The sequence below is a fragment of the Rhamphochromis longiceps genome, linkage group LG4, assembly GCF_057381845.1.
Source record: "Rhamphochromis longiceps isolate RC_006_pf linkage group LG4, R_longiceps_female_GT1.1, whole genome shotgun sequence".
NCBI lineage: Eukaryota > Metazoa > Chordata > Actinopteri > Cichliformes > Cichlidae > Rhamphochromis > Rhamphochromis longiceps.
In genome coordinates this window covers 25,857,451-25,885,305 of record NC_140560.1, presented here as the reverse complement: position 1 = coordinate 25,885,305, position 27,855 = coordinate 25,857,451, and the positions used below count along the sequence as shown (strand labels likewise).

General features: G+C 38.3%; 1 protein-coding gene across 1 annotated transcript; it reads left to right on the top strand.

Annotated features, from left to right (window-relative positions):
- On the top strand, nucleotides 1–26,696 carry LOC146671753 (protein tweety homolog 2-like). The gene is made up of 14 exons (XM_085404107.1): nucleotides 1–433; nucleotides 3,301–3,473; nucleotides 8,194–8,305; nucleotides 13,908–14,128; nucleotides 17,229–17,324; nucleotides 18,829–18,901; nucleotides 20,787–20,856; nucleotides 20,954–21,009; nucleotides 22,183–22,275; nucleotides 22,359–22,451; nucleotides 23,370–23,512; nucleotides 23,630–23,815; nucleotides 23,913–23,991; nucleotides 25,291–26,696. Exons 1-14 carry the CDS (start codon nucleotides 305–307, stop codon nucleotides 25,369–25,371), a joined length of 1,605 nt encoding a protein of 534 aa, XP_085260233.1. The 5' UTR covers nucleotides 1–304; the 3' UTR covers nucleotides 25,372–26,696.
- Nucleotides 26,697–27,855: the final 1,159 nt, after the last annotated feature.

Here is a 27,855-nt window from a genome sequence, read left to right as displayed (position 1 = left end):
TTTTTTTTTTTCTAGTTGTAAGACAGCAGTTCATTCACAACTATGGGAGCCGAGGTGGAAAATAGTGATACTCAGCCAAAAGAAGAAGTTCCGTTTTGAGACTTTGTGGTAATTTCACAGATTGGAAGTCTATGGGTAGTGCATCTTTTATATTTTATTTATTTAGTTAGTTTATTTATTATTTTCAGTTTTTTATTATCATTATTTTGCTTTTCATCAAACCCAGGAATATTTCAGTGCCAACATCTCTGAAGGAAGCCCGTCGTCAGTGGTTTTGGCGGATTGACTTTTCCACGAAGTAGTAATGGCTACTGCAAGGACTGATTATGTTGCTCCATGGTGGACTTACTGGCTGCACAATTTCCCTCACTTCAATTTCTTTTTCCAGACGGTCGACAGCACTTTCAAACCGGAGGAGGCGAGCTATCAGCAGGTTGGTAACTGTAGTTGTGGGTAGAGGCGCACGTATTTTCAAAATAATCTCACTAGAAAATCAGGGCTGTTGTCCATCAGAGACTTTCAAAAGCAGTAGTAGGCATATTTAGATATGCCGTTACACAAAAACTAGGCAGTCTGCTTCGGTTACATGTAGCTTTTCTATTAACCCTCTCTGAGAGCCACCAGTGTGTCTCCCTCAAATGTTTGATCCAGATATTGGAGCGTTAAGAACCGACGTCGTCCTGCAGTTCTCACATGATAGGACACATGACCTGTATTAACTAAGCTGGCTCATGTAGTAAACAACAGTATTCCGGTATGTGTGTTTTCTGTGTGATACAGAATTAAGACAGGTTCTATAGATTATATTTTTTGTCATACTGGTCCAATACAATTTCATTTGTACATTTAATCAGCTGTATGTTTGGACTCCTATAACCTCTTAAAAAACATGGAGAAAACTATAGTAGAAGCAACACCACGAGAGCGATGACAGCGTTTTTCCTATCAACTGCAGTGAGGATGGGTTGACAGATTTGATTTTAATTCAAATAATTCATGATGAATTCATATTAGCCAGACAATGAACGTTGCATTAGTTAATTTATGACAGCAAAAAAAAACTTGTGGTCGGCTAATTTCTTTTGTGGCAAAAAGTACTCTTTACAGATCTAATTAAAAATAATATTTATTAACATATTAGTTTATCATACAAAAACAAGCTTCCTACACCACTTATTTCCTGCACCGTGTTCTAAAACAAATGCAGAAAGCACTCCAAAACTAGCATTACATCCTCCTTTGACCCCGGGTTGTTTATGAGTTGAAAATTCATCACCAAGAGACATCCCCTGTTGGTCCTTCACTATAGTCTTCTGTTGAGGTCCATCATTGAATCCCAGCAGTGTCACATTACACTGACAAATCATAGATAGTCTAAAGCTCTTGCAGAGTCTTTTCTTTGGAACCTGGAAGTAATTACCAGTGTTCATTTGACACGCTGGTCTGCCTTTTTTTGTTTAGTTTTAGTTTTTTGTTTTTTAGGGAAAAGTGGAAAATTCAGAGCAGCTACAAATGCATTTTAAAGGCTTCTTGTCTGCTTTTTTAATTAAATTAAGCAGGCACACTTACACCTACTTTATACAAACACTCCTTTTGGAAGATAAAAGATAAATGACCTTGTGATGAATGACCGTACCATAATTGTTTTCTGTCTCACTTTTCCCCCCTCTAATGCATCTGTTGCCTTATTGTGGCAATGCATTAAGTGGAAATTTATGTGCCTAAATGTCTAATTACAAAACAATTGAGTGGAAAATTAGAGGAATGAGTGGAACTAGCAGCACCATATTTATGGGGGCCCTGAACTGAGTTCTAGTGACAGCCAACCATCAAGGACTACACAGCAACACAGGACTCACCAACAGTGTCCTCAAAAACAAGAAGGACATTATCGGATTAAATGCTCAGCCAGGAAGCGAGCTAAGGTGGAACAGCTTAGCTGGCACCGTTATTGTACTGCCTATTTAGTTTAAATAATGTTACAGTGTTGAGTGTTTGGTTTGCTTTGGAGTCACTTATTTTATTTTTTTAAATGAAGGCTTTAAAGTAGTTTGCATCAATAAGCTACAGAAAATTTTTATTGTGCTGCAATTCTTTGGTCCTCTTTGTTATGATTCAAGTTGCTCTATGTCAGGTTGAATATCTGATAACCTAGTTTGTAAATGAAATGTATCAAATGCTAGCTTACTTGTTTGCAGAAAAACCCCCCAAATAGGGTTCAGAATGGCTTTGCTCGGAACAGAGTTTGAACAATGAAGGACCTTGGTAGAATATGCAAAATAATATCATTTAAATTCGGTTACAGTGTCAGTGCCTCCAAATGGAATAATTAGTCACAGACATTGTAGTCATAGAATAGCTCTGCTTAGTCAGCCGGAAAGAGACATTGTGAACTTGTGGGCATTAAAACTTCCAGCACTTAATATTTGCAAGTAAAATCAAGGTCTTGCTTTTCTTGTGATTGTTTTAAACTAACCAAGAGTTCAGATGTTATGCTTTTGAACTTGCAAAATGTTCTCAGCAGTGACGAACGCTGGAGATTTTCTGGGCTTAATACTTTTGTTCTAACACTAAGAGAAGGCTGCTAATATTTGTCAATCCCAGTACTATTGTGTAGTGTATAAAGACTTTAAAATGTTTAGGGGTTTTTATGATGGTGGTGTATAGACGGATTGACTGACAATGCTAAGATGCTATATGCATTGATTCATCTACAGTGTGCCTGTAAACTGGGAACAAAATTTAAAAAAACAAAGTTTTGTGCTTTTTCTCCATCAGTGGTTTCCCTTTTCTATCTGTCCTTCCGGCTTCAAATATTTTGTTCACTCAGAAATCACAAGACTTAATGAAAGGCTTTTGTGTCACATGACGACACCTCCCTACAGCCTTGAATCATTTCTGTTCTCCTCTGAGCCACAGTCCATATTTTGCTATGCCACTTCAAGGTTATCAAGGTTTACCCAGTTTCTTTAGCCCTCTTTGCTGCATGCAGCAATCAGTAGTGTTAATGCTGATGATATAAGTGAGATGGCTAAACTCCACCTTAGAAATATCTCTACACACAAGTGTTGGGTGATACTGATGGGCTGTCAGGCGACCTTTCGGGTGTTGAGAGTCAGCTAGTCTGACATTCTCAGACCACACATACTGTTTGACTCTTTTGATATTTGCAGAAGCAGTCTGCTGAAAAGCTCTTGACATATTTTTCAGGGTGAAATCACATCTTAATCATGACTTTAACAGATGGCATCTCTGTTTTTCTGGCACTTTTTTTTCCTCCTCTCCACACTTCTGCGTCAGTCTTTGATAATTCTAGCATGTGTTGGTGCAGTTGGTCTTGGGGTGAGCCTGCTGGTTCTGGCAGTATACGTGGTGTGCTTGTGCTGCTGCCGCAGGGACATCGATGAAGACACCAAAAGGCCTGATACCTGCTGTGTCACCTGGGTTGCCGTCATCACAGGTCTCATCATATGGTGAGTCAAAATGAACTGAGAACAACTGCATTGCTATTGTTGAATATGTAGCTAATAGTAAAGGAAGTTATGCTCACATTCTAATATGCTTTAAATTACTTTCAGCAGCTTCATGCATTTTTATTATGTTATTGATTTGTGAGGTTAGGATAAAACTGACAGTATTGCAGGCTGCAGGAACAAGAGCCCCACTGATTCTGCTTGCTGCAAAGTTTCAGCTCTTTCCATGTGTGGTGTACAAACACAACAGGTTTAGCTGCTCAGTTTCTGAGTGACAACGTCATAGCAGGTACGGTTAAATATTCTACCTTACCAGATTTTTGCAGCCAAGAATTTGGCTCTTATTTAGTTTTCGGTTGTACTGCCAAGCATTAACAGGCAGGGAGCATCCAGAAGACCTGCAGAGCCACCGTCCCTGACATAATTGCCCTTTTGCATAAGATTTAATACACTTGGAAAAAGATGTTTTGGCAGTAATCAAATTACTTCTCTAAAAAGCTTGATTGAATTTATGTAAAGATCCACTTAAGCTTGTGACAGTTTTGGTTTTTTAACTTTGTTAACTTTCTCTGTTCATATCCGGCCACTACCAAAGCACACACGGTTGTTTTGCAATACTAAGTGACTGGGCATGACACGGGTTAGCAAAGAAGCTCTGGTGTATACAAGCTCGTTACAGTGGATTACATTCATTTTAACAAAGGGAGTGCTGCATACGACATCCAGTTAAATAATATATCCATGAATAAAAATGATATTGAAATGACTTTAGATTGAGCAGAGTAAAAGTGCACTTTCAGTGAACTCTACTTATTCTACATCAAATTGTACTTGCAAATAAGAGATTATGAAGATGTTCTATTTGACGTATTTTTTGTTTTATGGTGCAGTCATTTTTTTCCAGCTGTGGCATGATCATTTCATCTGAGAGCGTGTTTGTTACATATTTCAGAGCAAAGGCAGACACGCAGTGAGACAGAAAAACCCCTTGTTTAAAAAGGCACTAACTGTCCAGCTTTTTTTTTTTTTTTTTTTTTTTTTTTTGTCCTCTGCTGTATATCATGGGTTGTTTATTACATAAAATAGAGACTTCATTGTACTTTCATGTCATATCAGAAAGAGCTATTTATATTTCACGAGAACCCTATTCATTTTCCAGCTTTTAACTTGGCGTGATATTCGCAATGAATTAGATTTCAGTTGTGCTGTAGAACCTAAATAGAAAAAAGGGATTTAAGAGCTGCTGAACCTCTGCGGATGATTATTCCTGACCCCAGGAGGATGAATTGGGTAAATTATGGTTAGAAAATAAATCTAACATTGAAAAATCCCTTTCCTCCGTTGTTAGCCTCCGTTATCCACTTTATTATAGGTGCAGTGTGCTGGTCTCTCCAGAATCAAGGCATTGTTCTGTTATTACTTGTTCATCCAGTCCAACCATTTGTTCAGCTTAAGCTTTGAATACTAATGTACAAGCGTTTAGTTGCTGTACGGTCTGTGACGTGAGCCGTTCTTAGAGGAACAAAGCCAAATATCCTGGTGTGCACATTCTCTATGGTTTTATATCTTAGTGTGTTGGTTTCTATTAAACACCTACTGCTGCAGAGAACCTTTTTCCACAACCATAAAACACAAATGCCTCCCTGGAGGATTCACTGCCCCATAATGTCCTGTCTCATTACTGTTTTATTACTGTGTCATTAGTCGCCCCTTTATTGTGGCTGATGTGACACTAGGATGGCCACGGGGTTAATGAAGTGCTTATTGTCCAGACCACTACACATCAGCTGGAACACAGATGTCTTGAAAAGTCTGAAGTAAGGTCATTCAATTGTATTTATTTATTTATTAAAAAAAAAAACAGCTGAAAATGTTGTAATTCACTAAACAACATCGACACCATTTCAGATTGTGGTTGTTACACATTGTGTCCCCAGTGCCCCCTGTCCTAACCAGAGGGAGCTAGTTTAGTAGCGAAGAAACAGGCAGTGGGTTTTATTACTTACAATATAACAGCAGCAGGATTCTGGCAAACACAAAAAGAAACAGTGCCCTCTAAAAGTCTGTTCACAGTTGAATGAAATCTGATGTTTTTGTTGCTTCAGTCATTTAAAGTCAGCCATTCGATCAAAACAACAGTGAGACAAAGGTGAAGCTTATGTTTGAGCTTTTCTTTTCATACACGTGTTAACTATATTGTACAAATAGCTGTTTTAATGTTAAATCTCCTTTTCAAACCTGTACTGAACTAAGTTAGGAGAACAATGTCAAATGAAATGAAAGAAGTTAATGACGTTAATTATTTTTGCTCTTTTCATGCAAAGGCTCTTCAGTCCACTGACGTAACTAAATCTAATTTCATTTGGAAATGCATAACCAGCCTTTCAAAGCAGCGTCTTTCAGGATGTTACGAGAAGTCTTCAGTTTCCTCCCCAGCAGGTGATGTACTGTGGTGGTGTACAGTACAGGAGCAAAATGACAAAGAGAAATCTCATTGTCTAAAAATGTATGGACCTAAATGAGTGGTTTTTCTTTCAGAACTCCCCACGCTATTGTTCTACAAATATCTATTTCCTGTTCAAAATTACTCCTTTTTTGTTAGTTTTGTCCTTGTGCAGAAGAGAGATTTTTTTCTGTCATTGTCACTTCTTTGTGCTTTTGTGAGAACACATTCTGGTTTTAGTTGCAGTAAATGAAAGCTAGACACCTACTGAGCTTTTGTCTGTGAACAGTCTATAAAAAAGAAAAAACCTAGGCAAAGACTAAAAACCAGTCGGTTAACTTACTTTTACAGTGCTGAAGACCAGTGAAGATCGACACAGGACAGCCATTCATGTGAAATGGCAAAATTACGCGTTCATGTGAAGATCATTATTTTAAATTGCTTGTTTTATTTGATACTCACTTTTTGATTTAAAACTCACTACACAACTTACATTAATGGCAAAACATTCAATGACACACTTTTGGAGGCAGGCGCATGCACGTAATGATTTATTTCACATGCCCAACCTGACAAGATGCATTAGAGTGTAAGATAAAATAAGAAGTCACAGAAGTTTAACTAACTTCTTCTGACTTAATTTTGTCTCACTGCGGAGGCTGTTAGCCGTGCCATATGCCTATCTGACTGTTTGTTTATGTGATTTGTAATTTTGCAGCACAGATTGTGTTAAAACTTCTCAGGATGAGTCACTGTGAGAGTTAACAAGGACTGCGTTTACCTGTGTGTGTGTGTGTGTGCGCGCGTGTGCGTGTGTGCGTGTGTGCATATGATATAAGAAAGGAGTCCAGCTCTGCACTTGTGCTGTCTGTGGTGTGACTGATGACTCTATCCCTCCATGCACCCCCAAAATGTATTTGGACATGTTACTCATGTCTATATACAGGGATTACTATTACCTACTGGAGAACTGTAACACTGCTCATGTAACTGTAGACTGTTAGCAGTAGGGGTGCATTTTCTTTGTCGGTTAGGACACTAATCCTCCCTATTACAGGGGCTGAGGCGTAGTTTCAAAAGGCTAAATGTAGGTAAGAAAAAGGGATTTTATATTCCATTTACATACCTGCTTGAATATCAAACAAAACATTTCATTATATTGTACAAGTCAGCCACCATTTTCTTTACACATATATAGCTTCAAAGGAGCCATACTTTCTTGTAATATTTTGCAATGAATTAATGGGATTAATTAGTGCTGTGTCTACACATAACAGAAAACTTGATTCCCAAAGAGCTATTGGTCAAAAACTTGGCATAGCATGTAATGTGTCTTTAAAAAGTTCGAGGTAACTGAACAAATGGAAGACACAAGAAGAAGTAGAAGGACTGAAAAACATATCTACAGCTCAGTAAGACTTGGGCCTTGCTGAGGGATGAATCCAAATTTGAATTTTTTTTCTTAATTAGTCATCAGTATTTATGTCATCAGTACAGTTTTTAGAACTGATGGAATTGCAAGTGCGGAAAAGTACCGTCATGTTGATCCGATGCCCAATGCAGTCTGGAAAGCATCCAATTGACAACAATCCTAAACACACTCCCAATGCAGCAGAAGCATGCCTGGCCTACCCAGAATGCAGACATCAACATTAGTGAAGCAGTGAGGGATCATCTTGACAGACAATGGAACAAAATGCAGCCAACATCCAAAGAAGAGCTTTAAATGTCTTTCAAGAAGCCTGGAGAACTGTTCTTGAAGACTGCTTAGAGAAATTACAAGAAAGTCTGTTTCCCTTATATACTGTATTTCCATTTGTGATTGCACGTTTTAACAAATCACAGCACCCATTTCCTGCTTTGCTAGCAAAATGTAAGCAGGGGCTTAAAACTTTTGCACAGTACTGTATATTTAGTTGAAAAGCTTTTACTTGTACTGAAAAGTCATTTTCAGGTAAAGTGCAAAAGGTAAAGATAACAATAAGCAAAGCAGATGGAAACTGAAGAAAGGAAGAATATAAAATGCACTTTTATAATCTGCTGCGATTTTTTTTTTTCTGCACATAATGTAGTGAGGGAAAAGAACAAATCAAAGCAGAACAAATTATACTCTTTGATAATATTACATTAACACATGCAGCATTGTTTAAAACTTACATCCCTTTTCTTTTTCTTTTTTAACTTAATGGCATTCATCTTAGTTCCACTGTAATGACCCCATACATACCAATATTTTCTTTTATTGATTTATTTTGTATGAATTTCTGTCTTCCCCAGTTCTGCTGTTGGAGTGGGTTTCTATGGGAACAGTGAAACCAACGATGGGGTGTACCAGATGAACTATTCACTCTACAATGCCAATCGCACACTGGGTAACATCAACAATCTGGTGAGAGAACCCTGCCAAACTCTGCTCTATATTTCTGCAATTGTAGAATCATAAAAATCAAACGTGTTGTGTTCTCAAATGCTTTGTTTATAACAGCTGAGTAATTGTGGGATGAACTGGCAAAGTGTGTATCAGAGTTGTGTAAAAATACGAAAAAGAATTCTGCAGAGAAAATGCTTCATATATTACTGCCAATTACCAACAATCTGATGATGGCAGAAGCATAACGATAAAGCTCTGTTTTACAGCTGATAAACACCGCAGCTCCTCCACTTTAATGGGCCGTGCATCTGTCTCAATGCAGCAGCACCACCCCCACAGGGGGTCTGTATCCACTTTTTGTCACAGTAAAGGAATTGAGGTGCCTGCTGTCTCAGGATTTGTAAATAGGGATTGTTTCTGTACAAGTCCTGACCTGCATTCGAGGAAGTTGTTTGGGAGGCTTAGGGTTGATGTGGGAAAGGAAGAGGAAGGAGTGAAAAGGCATCAGAAAAGGGCCTTGCAAGAAGCAATAATCACAATGAGCAGGGAGAGGATTAACTCCCATCTGCAGTGCATTAATGGATGCTAAGCTTCTGCTCTTTCGATCACGCTCAGTCTCACTATCTCCACTATATGTGTGTGTTTGTGTACATGGTGGTGTCGGTATCACACGTGCTCTTAAAGTCCTGATGTGCACACATATTGTATTAATGTATGAACACAAACAGATTAGTGATCATGTAAATATAAAAAGATGCATATTTCCTCATTTTTGGTTAGAAAGTAAGGTCTTGATTTGGTGTAATGGTCATAGGGAAAGCTCTGTTAGTTTATACCTTCATTGATATAAATGTGCCTGACAACATTTATCACCACAAACATTTCTCTTTGTCATGCAATATTCAGCAGCATCACAAACTGTAGCCTCAAAAATGAGGTTGGATCGACACCTCTCTAAAGCAGTTTCACACACAAACTAAAACATTATGGCCTTCATAATAGGCTGTATATATTTCTGGGCCCTTGTGTTGTACTATATTATTTTGAGCTTGGTAGAGCAAATAACCTGGAAAAGGGTGTAGTGCTTTTGTGCTGTGGGAAGTAAATGGGATTTGGCTTTGGTGATTCTGCATCCTTGCTACTGATGCTCTCTGAGGTATCTTGGTATTGATTTGATCCTAGAGCATGATGTACTGTATACTATGGCTGCATGAGAAGCTTAGATGTTCCCCCGGGGATACAAAAGCATTCTCTGTAAAATTATAGTTTGATGCAGTGTACTCTACTTACAGAGCTGATGAGCTTACTGACGGGTACTCCTGCAAATCTGAAGGTGCTTTAACTTGTGTTTGGTTGTGTTCTTGACCTTTCATTGATATTTTATTGGATTAAAGTTAATTATTTCAGTAATTTGCTTTAATATAAAGACTATTTTCCTTTTCTATTTTGCATTTCACATTCTGAGTTAATATCATATCTGTCGAGTAAAGTAAATGGGAATGAGGACAACCAATCTCTACTTCCCCGGGGCTCCAGTGAGGGTTGAGATTTACAGTAGGAGCTGTTTAGCTCTACTGATTGCTTTGTAAGGCTCTTCTAATCACAAAATATGCACTCTTACACTCTGCGAGGGATTATCATGCATCATAGAAGGAAATATTTGATAAGGAAGACAATTTTCCCTTTGCTATTGAGGCTTTGAATGTTCACAGCAATCTATATTTCATCCTTATATTCAGTGTTCAGGTTGCAATATTAAGGGCTCTTCAGTGCTTCCGCAAAATTATGGATGAGAAAACATGGGAGCCATACTCGATAAAAATGTGTGCCTCCAATATACAGCAGTGGTAACTCTCTTACATATAATTCTTCTTCTTTTGAAAGTGAAAGCTGGCTTGTGATTCTTGGAACAAAATGATTGCGGCTTCCTGCACCATACATCAGTTCCCTTTAAATGTCTCTCCTCAGGGTCTTATTTCTCAATGTATAACCTCACTTCACTTTAAAGTGCTATATTTTGTTTTATTGTCACACCTAATACAGTTAATCTTATATAAAAATCACTGAAGGCATTAAGCAGAACAATTCGGTTGCATGTTAAATTGGGCTTTTGAGCAGAGCCGCTCTGAGCCCCAAATCGGTCTCATTTAACAGTCATGTCCAAAATGGAGACTCCTCCTTGTGACCCGCTTTCAGTAAAAGCGAGCTTTAATCCATTTTAAAGAAAGACGGGACAGTCGAGATTAGGGAAATGTGGATCACCCAGAGCAGCTAGCTGATTGATCCAATTTCTCACAGGCAGGCAGACTGGCTTGCAGATAAGATTTGAGGCATTGTGGCAGGAGCTGTGAGGGATGATGAACATAGAGGTGGGAGTGAGAACACTTTACTGGCAATCGTACGCTCCACCCCTTGGGATAGCTGGATTGAAAATGGGCTTTATCTTTGGTGCATCTCTACATGGATCAACTTTCTAAGGTCTTACTCAAACCATCAGGCACTTCAGCTCAGTAAAATTTAATCAGAAGTATTTGAAAAGTTGAAGTGTCAAGGAGAAGTAGATACGTGTTTATCTTTGTGGTGAGTTTTCATAGTGTGAGAATACACAGGCTTCCTCAGAATTCTTCAATGTGTTGAAGAAGCCGTGGTTATAATGGAGGAAAGATAATAGATAACAAAAGCAGAGCTGCTGCATACTGTCACAGATTAGAATACAGAAAGTAGCATCTGTTCAGAATTAGTGGGGCCTCCTACTCACTGTAACGTTAAGTGCTCTAGCAAAGTCATTTTGGTGGGGGTGTCAAACTAAACTGAGCTTTGGAGATCTCGAAGGGATTTTTTTAAATATCTAAAAGTACATAATTTTTTGCCAAAAATCAAGCTTGTTTTTTAATCATTGTTGAAGGTTTTTCCTTAAACAGATAAATAGTCCAGCACAAAGACTGGAAATTGCAAACTTGCCTCAATCTAAAGATACACAGATCCACCGATATTCTTTTAAACGGTTTGAAAATAATTCACCATTATTAGCAACAGAGATTGGCATAGAGTCCCCGCTTAGAGCTAGATGCAGCTGGGCACAGCCCAGGTTGTAATATAACAGATGTTAGGCTGTTTTACCCAGTGTCTAGTCTTTGTGCAAAAGTTAAACCGACAGGAACATGTTGCTCCCTGTTGTTTATCCGACTGATGATAATCTCAATCTGGCCAATTTCTTTCCTATTCCATCCCTGTGTAAAAGTATCAGTAAAAATAGAAGGCCACACATTGCAAATTCCAACCAAATTCCAGTTTTAGAAAGACGAGATATGAAATGTGTTCGTATTTATTGCTTTCAAAAAGTATCTGCCTTTCATGCAGGTCAGTGAAATCGGTGAAACGTGCCAAATTTTAACTAGTGCAGTATCCACAATGCACTCACCAGACACTGACATGATCGCATGGTTGCTGCAGATTTGTCAGCTGCACATCCATGTTGTGAATCTCCCACTCCACACATCCCAGAGTAGCATTATTGGATTGAGTTCTGGTGACTGCACAGGCCATTTGAGTACAGTGAACTCACTGTCTGTCAGGAAACCAGAATGAGATGACCTGAGATGAGATGATCTGAAAAAACATTGTGATGTGCTTGCTTTGGTGTTATATTTTCACTTTCAACAGTAGGATTACCCTTCCATTCACATTTGCAGAGCAGATTGTGTTACTAATAGAGATGGACCGATCCGATATTACCGGTACGTATCGGTCCGATACTGACGTAAATTACTGATCGGGTATCGGAGAGAAATAAAAAATGTAATCCGATCCATTAAATATCAAAAAAGCACCTCACAAAACTTGTGACATGGCCTAACTCGGCTCATAACCGTAGCACGTCGGAGCAGTATGCGTCACGTGATAGAGCGGCTGTGTGTATTTGTAGCCTCGCTACCAATCTGGCATTTCATCTCTGAGGAAGTGATCCCAGAGAGAAGTAAAGCAAGTGTGTAAGTTCATCTCTGAATGTTTGCAAAGCATCCCCGCGTTAAGCTTAACAACCGATATATGGAGCGACTGCCTCTCTCTCTCCCTCTCCTGCTGCTACTTCAATCATGAAACAGATCAATGATCAGCCTATTGGCTTTTCTGTCACGAGTCCGTCTCTCTTGTTTGTTTTTGGCCCACTTCGCGCCAGAAAGAGGAAACCAGCAGCTGAACAACAGCAGCACGTTGAAGCTTAAGCTGTTGTTAGAATTTATTTAATATTACTTTGTACACCAAGATCCTATTCTACGTAGCTGACGGCTGGTAACTGTGCAGGGGCGGATCTAGCAAAGTTTAGCCAGGGGGCCGATAGGGCATTAACAGGGAAAAGGGGGGCACAAAGACATACTTTTCTTTCTTATTCTCATTTAAAATGTCGAGCTTTTAATAAATAATTATCTGAATCTTACACCCAAAGTTTTAATCTGATGTAAAATGTATAGAAGTCCATTACTGGATATAGTAACTATTAAGTCTAATATACCCTAGTAAGCTATACTACTTTTTCCTCTGGGAAGGTACCATCTGTGCAGTCTGCAGTTCTGTTGAAGAAAGATGTTGAATCTATTTAATTATTCTTGAAAAATAATTTATTTCTGTGCATTTTTTTCACACTGCATCAAATTAAAGTTGATTACATCGATTAAGCATCACGAGGTGGAGGGTGGGTGGTTCCCTTTTTTTGCTGGGAGTTTGCAACCCTATTAGTTAGGTTGCTTAATATGTCTGCTATGTACTCTTTAAGATACCAGAATAGGGAGGATGGAGGAGGTTTAACTTTATTAGATTGATCAGTGTTGCTAAACTATGAAATATTTTGGGTGCAGTGTATTTTTTGCATACAGGTATAACAGAATAGCTTTAGTGTTTGTTTGTTTTTTAACTTGAGTATGAACTATACAAAAAGCAGCAAGATATTAAAAAAACAGTTTTATTGATTAAAAAACACACTATATCGGAGTCATATCGGTATCGGCAGATGTCCAAATTTATGATATCGGTATCGGACATTAAAAAAGTGGTATCGTGCCATCTCCAGTTACTAATATCACTTTAAAAGAGAATAATACACATAATGAGGTCAAGATATTGTGGTTTTAACTCTGTTTCCCATTAGTGTTTAAATCTACTTGTTTCTAGTTCTGTTGCTGCTGTGAAAGTAGAAGCATTTGCTGTGTCACATTTTTTTTTATTTCTTTTTCTTTTTTTCTTGTTCAAATAAAAAAGGAAAATGTATTTGCTCTTTTCTTCCATGCTTCCACCCACACTGTTCTCACTATCAAAGACCTGTGTGATAAGAGGTCTCCCCGGTTTTCTTATCAGTATTCTACTCTAACATTGTTTATCTGAATAAAACACATGGTTGAGGAGAAAAGTTAATCTTTTCTCGAGTGAGTGCTTTGTTTCTTTCACCTTTCTCTATATTTTCAATCAGCTTTTAAAAGAATATTTGTTTATGAGTTTATATTCCTGTTTCATTCTGACCCTATTTTCTCTTTTACTTCTTTTGACCCCTTTTGCCTTTTTATTTTGTCCTCGTGGTCTTCTATTCATTCTTTATGTTTTTTATTTCTCTTTGCTTTTTGTTTTTTAGGTTGCAGGCTCACTGGGCAATGTGGAAACTGCACTCAAACAGCACCTGGAACGCCTGGATGAGATCTTTTCTACGAGGCCTGACTACCTTCAAGCTTTACGTTTTATGCAGCTGATGGTCAACAATGTCATCCGTGAGCTGACTGTTCTTCCAGACATCAACAAAACCAATTTCGACTTGGCAGCCATTGCAGACCAGACAGCCTTCATTGAGTATTACAGGTAGGTGGTGCCTTAATACATCCCCTGGGTAGTTCACTTTTCTTTTCTTTTTTTTATCTGCATGTGAATGAAGTAAATGCACTGCTCAGAATGGGACTGTAAGTGATCCAGAACAGGCACAGCAGATGGGATTTTATTGATCTCCCATCCGGAACACAGACCGGAAAAGCTATTTTTCCTAATTGCTAAATAAATGAAAGCTGAAATTGAGCTTTTCCCCCCACTGTGCGGGTTCAACTCTAATATGAATTGCTCTCATAAAACGTTATACGTGGCAGAGTGACTATTAGGCTGTTAATGAGCTCCTTACCTGCAGACTTGTGCTCACATTCATTCCAATTATAATACTGATGCTGTTTTCTTTTTAAGAAATGTGTTCATTTCAAAATGTTAAGAGGGATAAAAAGAATCAAATCAGAAAACAGAAAAAAAATATTAAACTCAATCAGTAATAAATTATTCCAAATGAATAAAAAAATATTCGGTTGTTAGTGGAGACTAATTTAGAAAGCTTAAAATGCTGCTGTAACAAACTGTGAATCAATTCTTATGATCTTCTGTTGATTCTTTTTATATTTAGGTGCATAAGACTTTAAAGACAGATCATGCTGTGCACTAAGGTTTCCAGCAAGCCTGTTCCCCACTTTATTTTAAGCATAGATTTGAATCGATGAAAATATGTTCCTTCAGGGTGATGTGGTAGCTTCAGCTGTAGGAATTCATTTATTAGTGACACAAGAGGCTCCTGAGTCACACTTGCCTAATGCCACTCAGGAGCTAGGGTTTATCTTGTGTCAGTGTGGGGGATCATACAATATAATTGTCATCTTAGATGTTAACTAAAGTGCTGTTTATAGGTTCAGCTGATAGAATACGCTCACCAGCTGCTTCATTACACCTTACTAGTACCAGGTTGACACCCTTTTGCCTTCAGAACTGCCTTAATTATTTGCATCATATAATCAGTAAGGTGCTGGAAACATTCCTCAGAGATTTTGTTGCACATCCACGATGCGAATCTCTGGTTCCACAAGAGTTCCAAAGGTGCTTTATTGGACTGAGACCTGGTGACTTGCTTTTCTTTCCCATAACTATAGATACAGAATAGCTTCATGTCTTCAACCTGTAGCCATCCCATTGATATGCTTGATATGCTACATAATTTTATTGAGCTAATGCAACTGTGTTCAGTGTGTTCAGAGATACTCTTCTGCATATCTGTGGTATAATGAGTAGTTATTTGAAATACTCAGACTGCCCTGACTGTGGAGCTGAAAGTATGCCAAGAAAATATGCCACAAACTACTAGAACCAACCTGAATTGTTGATATAGAACAGGATGACTCCGTGTTTTCTTACTACCAACATCAACTTCTGACCCTATCATCCAAATGTTTTAGAAGAAATCAAGACTCATCCAGTCAGGTAGCAACTCCAATAATCTGTTGTCCAATTTTAGTGAGCTCATGCAAATTATAAACTCAGTTCCTGCCTTACCATGTTGTGTGTTCAGAGATGCTCTCATGCATATCTTTTGTTATAATGAGTGGTTATTTGAAATACTCAGACCACTTTTCTCCCAGCTTGCATGCCAGAAGTAGATTGTTTAGGTGTTTATGTTAATGGTCCAACATGTTTTCCAATACACCAGCCAGTAAAAGCTGGATGAAAGGTGAAATATTGAAAAAAATGAAAGATTATACTACTTATGCTGATGAAGGTAAAAAAAAATTGTACATTATGGAGGTATTTTATTGCAAACATTTCTTACAAGTGCTTCAGTATACACAGTTAAATTAAATCACTTTCCCTAAAGTTGTGAATATATGCATTCCTCCTGCATGTGTAGCCGAGTGCACCAAGGTAGTTAAAAGCACCATTTATTTCAGGCTCATTTCTCCGTCTCTGTGGAAACCTGTTTGAGTCACCTAGCCCATAGTTATGTACAGAGTAGGTAGTTTTAGACATCATTGGATGCATTCAGTTTGTTTACAGAGGATTTGGGTGTTTGTGCCACATACTAAAGGTTTTTGATGCAGTTGAGCTCCTCTGTAATAACTGTCTTATATAAAACTTCATTCTACGTGTTTGAACACCTTAATAACTCTTTCATCTATTTGAACTTGAGTGATAAGATAAGATAATTATTCTTTTTTGTTAAATATGTGTATAGGTTATGGAATTCCCTTTGAATGGGATGTACATGTTTCTGTATTTTCATCTATTTATATCAGCTACAGTATTGATGTCTGTTATTCATGACATTTGAAAAAGTTCAAACATAGCTGCCATTGTACCACCGGTAGAGACATAATATCCGTTCCATTAATTGCATGCATCCATACTCCCATACTCACTGCAGATATTTGACACCAATCTTCTGGGTCATAATCGAGTTTCATGCAGCTATTGGATTGTGAGCTTGGACTCCTGTTTTGCCAGTGCAAACAGCAAATGTCATTATTCAAGACAACAAAAAGACAAAATATTCACAGTTATAATCAAAGTGATGGTTTTGTGAACTCGTTGACTTTCAGACTGAAATATCCCAACACTTACTTGAACCTGCTAATTATGGTTGGTCATAAGTCAAACTGTAAAAAGGGCTGGGAGAGTATATTGCGTCACCTTGAGGATCTTGTCATTGTATTTCTAATGGCCATTTTAAGCATAATCATGTTCAACACAATGCCGCTAAAAGACCATAATGTCCAATTCTTGGAAATTATAGATTTTTTTTTTCCCAGTATGCTGGAATTGTGGAGCTAACAAATAGTCATAGTCATTTTTCTGTGTTTGGCTGGTCAGACCACACAAACGCACACACAAACATTGGCTATTCTATTCCTGTGAAGGACATTTTCAAAGGAAAATTAAAAATTAATGTATATAGATTTCTGGTGTTGAATTATTAAACCAACAAGCCGGAAATTACCTGAAACAGATGGGCTGTAACTATGCGACATGAATGCTGATAAACTACACAAAGCTCTCACGAGTACTGTTGCAGACATATGTTCAGCCAGTACTTCCTGGTGCTTGTAAATTTGCATGAAATATGCCGTCTGTAGATAAAATTCTTATTTTTCATGTCTTGTAGATGGCTGATTTATTTGCTGCTACTGATCCTGGATCTGGTTATCTGCTTGGCCATGTGCTTGGGTATGGCCAAGCATTCTCAGTATCTGCTGATCATGTAGGTACCCTGACTGTTTCTGTGAAGGTATTCTCTGTACTGTACGTCTTTTGTGTGAGTTCTTTTCTTCTCTTTTTTCACCCCCCTCGCAATACATCTTTGTTTTCATCTGCCTTTTCTCACAGACTTCAGACAGACAGGGCGCCAGTCAGCTTCTCTGGCACCGTATAGGTCACTCCATTAACAACAAAAATGATAGCATTACTTCTTCAAATAGCACTTACAAAGGCACTGGGCCTTACTCCTCTCCTCAGTGAATTGTCTTATTTCCACATGCAGGTGAAGGCCACCTCTGTCTCACACACACACACACACACACACACACACACACACACACACACACACACACACACACACACATTAAACCAAGTGAAGTAAAATGCAAACCTCTGAAAGAAGAGTTGAACATTTGATTTAGTGAATTGCCACAGGTATTTTGAACCAACACTGATGTCTGACCAGCATACCCACAATTCAGACTTCCCTTCCCATTTGCCCAATTTATTGCAACCTGCGTGTCAGTGTTAGCAGATGATGCTCAGGCTCGCTCTTCACATCCCTCTCTGATGGGTTTCACTAATGCCTATTGATCGGCTGAGTAGGATGAATCTGCTCCCTTAACTAATTATTAAGTGCTCTCAGCCTACTTTATTGGTGCTTTCAAGAAGGTCCGTGGAGTGAGTTGAGAAGCAAAGCCCTCTTCTGCCTTTTTTTTTTTTTTTTTTTTTTTTTTTTTTTTTTTACATTCATCTGGGTGAGGGGGAAGCATCCTCTTCCTTTTTATTGTTTCGTCTACTTCATGTTCATAGCCTCTTTCTTTTTCTTTTTTTTTCAAGCTTATGCCAGTGGTCTCTTGTAAAACTCGTACTTGTGAGCTCTTCCACAGTGTTTACTTGACTTTGTTGAACTTGTCACTCTTTTTCAACAAAAGGAATCAGATAAAAGAAGGGTCAGAGAAAGCAAAGGTTGCAGGAGCTTTTGGTTGACTGTGACACCTTGTAGTGATTGGCAGCTTATGTAACATGATTGATAGAAAATACAGGGAATAAAAGTGCTGGAATGCAGCAGGAATGCACGAATGACCAAAGAAACAAATCTCAAGTGGTATTATCCTTTGTTTTGGCATTAAGTGTTCTATTGAGCAGTTACTAAATTTCATATTACTTCGTTTTCTTTTTTTAATCTTCTTTTTGCTAAAGCTTTTTTAAAAGAAAAAAATATAGGGATATTAAGATAAGAATGCAAAGAATTACAAGTTCATTTATATTTGTATCACTTACAATGCACCATGTGAGCTGAGCCTCTGTCTCCAGGCAGAAGGAGAACAAGTCCCAAAACAGAAGCAGAGAAACTGGAAAGATTTAATTAAATTAACAGGGTAAAAACATGGGGCTGAATATCAGTGGCACAAAGGAAAACTGATTCATCTGATTCTGTGATTTATGTGATTCTCCCTATATCTCTTAATCTGTCACCCTCACTCCCATGTGCTGTTTTCCACTAGGATCATTGGTTTTGTTATACTGTCTCTGATTCTGAGCTGGGCCTCACTGGGAGTTGACACTGCTACAGCCGTGGTAAGAAAACTATACTTCTGCTACTTCTGAAGTACACTTCAAACTTTGATTAGAAATATTGAAATTAGACTGTTGGGGTTCTAAATAAACCCCAAACAAGTGCCTGCCAGTAAAACTGGACAATACATGAACATCTTAGCAGCTTAAAAAGTGTCTGTGTCTGTTTGTCTAGATTACAATGGCTTGCTTTCCAAGGTCACCCAGGCAGTAAAGCTGATTACACATCCTTAGTTTTTTAGGTCCATCATCCCTTAGCCTTCCTGTAAACCAAGAACTTTTGTTCCTTTAATTGCTGCCTCTGCTTTCTTCAGAATCTCTTTTGTGATCGTCCAAAGTTTCATTTTATCTTTCAGGCTCCCCTTATTTCTGAAAGATTGTTCTCTCTTCCTGGTTGTACACCATGTGTTCGGAGCATCTGGACTTGGTGTGTTTAATGGTGCTCTTATTAGGGACAGTGTCTGGGGTACAAAAAAAATATAATAACCCGTTTGTTCCAGCATTCCTCCATCCCCCACGCTGAGAAACCAAACATCTGTGGATTATCCTGCTGGATCTGACATCTGGACAGCTGTTTTAAGTGAGGCAGTAAAAGAGAGGGTGAAACAGAGCGGGGAAGATAGCATATTTTAACCTGAAATTAACTACATGCGTGCGATTCACAGACATCTGTGGTTCTCTGTGAGCTTCTCTGCAGATGTAAAGCCAAATGTGCGAAATCCTGGACAGCGTCTGTTGCTTTGCTCCCCTCATTATAGTTGAAAAAGGACTCTGCAGTAAAACTTCTGACCTTTCAGGCTTAACGCTTGTTGTTCTAGCATGCAGCTCTCCCTCCAACTCTGTTTTGTCTTAAGTTGAGGTACTCTCAATGCAATCTGTGACTAGCTCTTGTTATAGGAAATCTAGTCACAGTTGTTTATCAAAAAACAGTCTTGAATGATTGAAGCTGAAATGTAGGACAGCATGCAAAACAAGCTAGAAAACATATTGCACCTGCACATCATTATTAAAAAAAAGAGAGAGAAAAACCTGCATGTGCAAAAACACAGTGCATTTTGAAAGGAAGGTGGATGATGGTTGTGTCCTAGAAAATATTCATAAATTTATACATATTTGATGAGGCTTGGCATAAACAAAATGTCCCCGATAGTATAATGAGATAATGGTGCCTCGCATGGTGCTGTACGGTTTTTGCAGAAAACAAAGTCACATGGTCACAGTTGAGTTAAGGGTGTGTTGAACATCTGAAAGTAAAATGGGGTAAGTAGAAAGGCTAGAACAGGAAGTAGAACTGATTTTTGTGTAAGCCTAAGTTTTTCTTTCTTTTTTTTATTTGTAATTTCATACTGTACTGTTTAACTTTTGATTGGCTATTGTCTTTTGAGTTATCATTTACATTGAGAAGCTCTAGAAATACTTTTCTTTATTGGAGATGTCATAAAATAAGAACGGATATAAAACTGATGTTGGATCCTTCACCATAACAGATTCTTTGTTTGCTTTTAACTTAATAAATTTAAAGAGTATCTTGTTTCCCCAGCTGTGAATTATCCATGCATATGACAAAGCATTCTGGTTATTTTTTGTTATATTTGCTTTTTTATAATAGCTTTGTGTGGGTTATTTTATGTTCTGGGTACTAAGTGTACAGCAATTGCATGATCTTGACCCCTAACTGTTTATGCATGCACATTAGCAGCTCTCTGGGGAAGAATTAAAACGCGTGGAAATATTTAGTAGATTTCACCCATGGTCAGCAAAGTGTGACATGCTCTACACGGTCAATGATGTTTAAAGTCTGTTCCTATACCACACAGTTTTTGCACTTTATATGTGCTTCCTGGTGTATATAATAGGAGGTTGTTTTTTTCCCTTTTTTTTCCTACAGGGTATAAGTGACTTTTGTGTGTCTCCAGACAAGTTTATTGTCAACCATACCAAGGATTTTCTAAGTGCAGGTAATTAATGTCCACAGACAGATTTGTACTGAAAATATCTCTCTGTCAATGGCTGTTTAAACAAAATGCTAATCTTTCTATTTCTTTCACCTTCTAGATGTTGCACACTATTATTTGTTTTGCAGTCCGAATCTACCAAACCCGTTTCAACAGGTACTGACTAAAAGTCCAATCTTAGCTTTGTGTTAGCACACTGCAGACTCTTATTATTCATTTATTTACCATTAGATGCCAAGCATCTATATCTTTTTGGAGGCCAAAGTGAGCCTGATTTAATCATGCAAAATGCTAAAGTTTGATAAAGTATGCTTCTTTTTGTATAGGTGTATAAAAACTATCTGCATCTTATACCCTGTGCAAAGTTTTTTCCCCTTGGTACTCCTGCTAGAAACATTTTTATTCAATTTTCTGACATCCTGCATTAAGCCAGCCGCTCTTCATAGAGCACTCAAGTTGTGTTGGTTTATTTTTGAGTTTAAATATATAAATCATCATTTTTTGTTTGTATGCCTTTTCAAAGAAACATTGAGAACCTTTTGCATGTTCCAAACAAGCTAATTATTGGTGTCTGAAATGCAGATAAATTGTTTTCTGAAGAGAAACTGCAGAAAGACAGCTGTCATACAGTCTCAATAAAACCAGTTTGAATAACACAACCTTGGCACTTAACTCCTGCTATTCAGAACTCACTTAGACATATAGCCTCGTCTAATAAACATCCATCCATGTTTGGCTCTCTGTGTGTTTTCTTTTGCTTTAATTGTGAATCTGATGCCCAGATTCAAGTTATATCCATTTTCCTGTCACACACACTTTCCTGGCAACATTTCAGAGAATTTAGTGCTTCTTCTTATGTTTTGTATTATTTGTATAGTCTGAGGATTTCTTTTGCATGAGTGATTCTGCATCTGTGTGACATCTATTCACTGATTTTTGTGGAGGATAAATACATGACCAGTAGTTATTACATGCATTACATGCTTGGTTATCATCGTACCCATTTATGGATTAAACTGATGCTTGTTAAGTAGGTAAGGATGATCCTTTCTCTGATGGCCTAGTTGGTATAAATATTACTCTTTTGTTTGTGCTATGGGTTGGTGGTGCTAATGGGAGGTGGGAGAGTGGTGGGCGAGACGGTTGGTGGCAAAAGATAATCTGTCTGGAAACAAATGTGTCCTCTGTTAAGCACATGATAAAGCCTTACTTAACACCAAATTACTTGTTGACATGCTGCTCTTAAACAATACCCTCTTTATTAAGATCCTCTTATTGTTTGTGGTGGATATCTATGTGTGTGATGCTGGAGTGATTATGTTTTCCCAGTCTTTGACAACTTGCCAGCGCTCCCTGACTACCATGCAAATCCAGATTCAAGGCTTGCTGCAGTTCTCTGTGCGGGTCTTTCCCACTGCTGAGGTACGCAGCTGGCTAACAGACTTTCACACTAGACTGTGGAAATGTGTGTATCATCTTCTCCCCTTTTATACCTTGTTGTACAGAGAGACCTTTTGGGAATCCAACGACTATTAAACTCAACAGAGTTCAGTCTACACAAGCTAACAGCCTTGCTGGACTGCCGTGGGCTACATAAGGTAAGGTCAGATTCTGACCAGGACACTTTTTAATGGGACTGCTTTGTAGCGTAGCTCAAAGCCACTCAGAGGGCCAGCTTGACTGATTTTTCCGAACATTATCTCTATGTACTTCACATACGCTGACATTTATATACACCACTCAAATTGTCAGTCACCGCGTATGTAACAGACCGACTATTTGCCGCCTCCAGTTTTTCCAGACTGAAAAAGGAATGAAATGGCTTTTGCAGGTTTCATTTTGTCAGAGTTTTATCATTTAATGAAAATAGCATATCATCTGCTGTGATACGAGTCTGCTGTGGTAATGGGAACCCAAGAAGCAGGTTTCTGGATCAGCAGAGTCTCTGGTAATTCTATTAAATCCTTCCTATCAGAGATTAAACAAATCCATAAAGATAAGCTAAGATATTAGGGCTGCCTTATTGTTAGATCAGGTTCAGATTGGGGACTTACTCAAAATGATGGTTAATGGAGGGCTACAAACATTCCATAGTTATGTGTAATGAACATCAGTAATGAGGATCCGCAAATATAGGCTTATGCAGTAACTGAGTACACATGCCAGACAAATTCAAAGACTGTTTCTCAGAGCTTGTTAGTCAAATATAACGAGCAATGCGAAATGAGAATGCATCTGTGTAATGCATATCATCAGAGTAACATGAGCTTGTCTGCGTGTCTCAGTTCTGCCTTTTGGTACCTCTGCTGTGAAATCCTGCAGCCCTACTGCCCTCCTCAGAGAGGTGGTTAAATTTCAGATTCAGTTGTAACATTGTTCATGGTCTAAACATAGACATAATCTGGCCTTTTTAAGGAATTTAATATTATTTGCACAGGTGTCATTTGTCAAAGGTAATACAGTATGTCCGCTAGTGACTCACCGTATTGACTGTGTGCATGTATATATCCTTCTAGGACTATCTTGATACCCTCATGGGTGTGTGCTATGATGGGGTGGAAGGGCTCCTCTACCTCTCTTTGTTTTCTCTTCTGGCTGCCTGCGCACTCTCTGCCATGCTGTGTGTAATTTTCCGAGTGTGGACACTAATGGGCAGCAGGTCAGTGCTGAGCGACCCCGTTACCCCATTAGTAATGCCTACAGTGCACTTCTGCAAAGTGTTAACGCATGCACTCTCTCTTTCTGTCTCTGTGCGCGGGTGTACACTTTCATGCAGGGAAAAAGAGTACGATGACATAGATGAGGAGGATCCATTCAACCCCCAAGCTCGTCGGATATCCTATAACCCCCGAAGGTCCAACACGCACAGTTTCTGTAGCTATACCACAAGCCTTGGCAGCCAGGCCAGCCTTCATCCACCTCCTCAGTCAACTTCTAGTGTAGTGTCACCCCCTGAATACATGTAAGTTTAATAGCAAATGATGACGCTGCTTATTTTTTCTTGTTTTATTAATGTATGTGTTTCACCTCTGTCTAATGTCTTTCCCCTTGTTTCACAGGAATCAGTCCATGCTGTTTGGAGGAACCCCTCGATATGAGAATGTACCACTGATAGGGAGAGGATCCCCGCCTCCCTCGGTGCGTTGGCCCTACGGGGCTCTAGTGTCCCTAGTTTAATGGCAGTGATGGCATAGTTGGCCTCAGCCCCACTACAGTACTAACAAGAAGCATGTGCCAGAAATGTAGCAATGTTGATACACTGCACACAACCTCAACAGTTAATGAAGGGAGTTATGTTGCTCTGTAAATGATGGAAGACTGACATCTACTGGCTGTTGACTGAAGTGTGTTCATTTTTAGTGCATTACTAATCTATAACTACAGTCATATATCCTTTTTACATTTGGCGGTTTTCACTGGACTGTATTTCTGGTTCTCAAAAAGGAATAGTTTAGGTCAGATTAGAGATCTAAAGATGAAACAAGCAATACTGCCAGCTCAATCTCACATCATGTATCTATTTTTAAAGGAGGGGCCTCATAGTCTAGAAGTGCATGGTGTGCATCCAATGCTGGGGCTAAATGATAAATAATAGATAGAACACTTGTAAATCCACAGTTAAAGTCTCTGTTGGTTGGTTTTCTTTTATATTAAGTTTTCTGCTTGTGTGGCTGACTCAGTGCTTCAACAGCTTTCACAGTGTGCCAAAGACTTGAAACACCGTTTGAGGTGTGAGAGCGTGAACGTGGACTATGCTCAAACCTATTCTTTCCTCTATAAATCACATTTTCAGCATGCATCAAGATGTGTTATTTGTTCCTGTTACTTAAATGTTTGCTATTTTGGAAAACATATTTGCAGTATGTTTGTTTTTCTGTTGTTATTTAATTTATTTAATTTTCTGTGACGTTTCTGTGATTTTCTTATCCTTTATATAATCAGTTTCTCAATAAGGCATCTAAATATTGAATATTAACCAATGTTTTCTACCCACTTTTTTAAAATGTCCATTCTTTGACTTATTGTTTCACTCTTGTCTGACTTAATTTGCTTGATTTTTGTATGTTTCCCCCCCTGCAAACCTTTCTAATGATGGTTGCTATGCAAAATGTTTATAACTTGTATCTCAAAGCTCAGGGACCCTTTTAAAGCTCCATAGTACCTCAGCTTCCTGGCACTGTTTAACCCACAGAGTGTTGCATGTGAGTGTAACTTATTCTAACTTGTTATGCCCTCCTGCTTTTTAACTTCTCGCATCATTATAGTACTATCCCCTGATTCCACAACTCTTGATTAAAGACTAGCTTATAATTAAAACAGGTGTTCTGCAAGCTTAGATCTGTTAATAACATATTAATATGTCATATGCTATCAAAGGTGCTTTTTTAAAGTCCATATGTTCTAAACTGATTTTTTTCTCATATATTTCTCTGGCAGTATTCACCCAGCATGAGAGCTACCTATCTATCCATGACTGATGCCCAGATTAGACACTTTGGGACTGATTTTCAGGTGTAGCCTGCTGTCTACTGAATCCCTTTCAGTACTTCATCTGAGATGCTAAGCTTCAACCGACAAGGCTGTCGTCACGGTATAACTCTGTTTGCAGGAGTGACAGCCCGCCGTCCCAATCTGAGACATTAAAGCAGGCAATATGAGGTAGTTGCCTCACTGACACACTAATGCAGTCCCTGGAAAGCACTGAAAGTTTTTAATATAGAGGACTGTTCAGTTTCATCTGAAGGCTGTTGTTGTTGTCGTTATCATGGTTTATGGAAATACTGTTGCTCAAATGTAAGCTTTTCTATGAACCAAAATCCGCAGTCTTTGAACTCTTTTCAGTATTCTGGTGGTGTGCATGGATATAATCATCGGTCAGTATTTTGATGTAAAGTGAGTGGCTGGCTTCCATCATGGCATTTGATTTTTTTTTTTTTTTTTGCTTTATCCTTCTGTTTGGCAGCAATATCGTTTCTTTTTTGTCCTTTTTGTAATTTCCAAGGGTGCGATTTGAAAGGATACAGGAAAAAATGAATGAGTTAATAAAACAAATACCAAGTATTATAGTTTTGTTTTCATTAGCCAAAGATGCCTTTAACAAAAAGTCAGATGGGCATAGATGATAAAATAATAACTGACTGTTATCACTATTAAAGCAAAATTGGCCATACAAGTAATTATAAAGAAACTTTGGAATGCAGAACTCAGTGCTACTAGTTAGCTTTTAAAGAATAAACTGAATATGCAAGGAACATTCTCTACTTTATTAAATAAATGTGTTATGTCTGGGTTTTTTTCATGTTTGCTAATGTGTACAGAAAGTCTCATGATTAAATGCTATATTCAGACTTGTTGATCCATTGTTTACTTATTAGCTCTCCACTGATGGCTTAGAAAGACCTGCTGCAGTAATTTCATTAGTGTGGCTGGGATTTGGTGTGATAACCTGTACCTGGAGATATAGTATGGGGCAATGGGAGTCTTAGAGGCATGGTTCTCTGTCAGCTCTTCGAAAGAGCAGACTTCTCAAGAATCAAAAAATGCACAACACACAACTGCAAACCAGTGTCCTTGAAGTATTCACCTGTTTCACTTCAATATAATAAAATTGTTCTTTATGCTACAAGACTTTGACCACTTCAGAATCTTATTCTTCTCTATGCACCTTGGGAATAGAATAAACTGCGTCAGAGATCCCTAACTTGATACATTTCTGGCTGTAGTCAGTGTTGGTGAAAAGTGTGGTCAGAAATGTTTTCTGTAACACATTGATCGGAGAGGCTGCTGTGTCCTGCAGTGCACCTGTAAGTCTATGTAGTGTTATAAGTTGAACTGAAATAAACCAATAAACTCTTTGTAAGCTGTTGACTTAATTGGCTGGGCAGCCGCTGATCAAAACAAAAAGTGCAGATCACAGGGATTACACTATAGTAGGGATTAAGTCTTGTTTTTCCAAAGCTCTAATAGGTAAGGTTGGCTTGAACCAAATGCCTTTCATCTTGTTCCTACAGTTCCCTTCACACTGCCAAGCAATACTGATTTTTTTCTATCTATTGAAATACTATTCTTCACCTATAGTTGATGGTATACATGTAAAATATGTCTTTTTGAAGTACAGTTATTTTCCAAAGCATGCCCCTCAGCCCAGCACACTTTATTCTGCATATTATTTATGAATCACAGAAAAATGGTAGTGTTATGAGTAAGAAAAATTACATTCGGGGATGTCTATGTTACAACAGCCAAGACATTAAACTCAACCTACCACAAAACACAAATAAACTAGTAATTAGTAAAAAAATAAAAAATAGTTTGTACAGTACTAACAACTTTAAAAGTCAATATTTGCTTTGACCACCTTTAATCTTCAGCACAGCCTTAACTCTCTTAGGTAAGCTTTCTTGTCATTTCTTTAAGTAGTCTTCAGATCATTTCTTTGTATTATGGCTGTGTTTTGTTCTGTTCTCTGTCAAACTGATCTCACGCTGCTTCAGTGATGTTAAGGTCTGGGCACTGGGGAGCCCAGGGCATGACTGATACTGTTCCATTGTGTGTTTTCTATCCAGGTATGTGTTTGCTGTGTTTGGGATCATTTTCATGCTGAAAAATAAAGCTGCAGGCAACCAGTTCCTTTCCAGATAGTATTGCATGTTGGATCAAAATCTGATGATACTTATCTATATTCATAATTCCAACAATATCAACATTTGACAAGATCCCCCAACAACCAACACTGGCTGAAATGTAGCCCTGGATCATGATAGAGCCTCTATGTTTGACAGATGGATGCTAACTATTGTACCACTTGCCTGACCTTCTCCATACATACAGTATTGACCCAAATTTCACATTTGAGTTCATCACTCCATGAGGCCTGTTGCCAATGATTTTCAGCCTAGTTCTCATGTAATCTGGCATAACCTGACACAATAAATATACACTTTGGTATGTCACATTTTTTGTCTAATAGCTGAGAATCATTTTGGTGCAAGAATACAGTTT

Bases quoted from the DNA above. Each gene is read 5' to 3' on its own strand.
- LOC146671753 (XM_085404107.1), top strand. From the start codon at position 305: ATGGCTACTGCAAGGACTGATTATGTTGCTCCATGGTGGACTTACTGG. The intron at 23,513-23,629 runs GTCAGTGCTGAG...ACTTTCATGCAG, and splicing joins TGGACACTAATGGGCAGCAG to GGAAAAAGAGTACGATGACA. The intron at 23,992-25,290 runs GTGCGTTGGCCC...TTTCTCTGGCAG, and splicing joins GAGGATCCCCGCCTCCCTCG to TATTCACCCAGCATGAGAGC.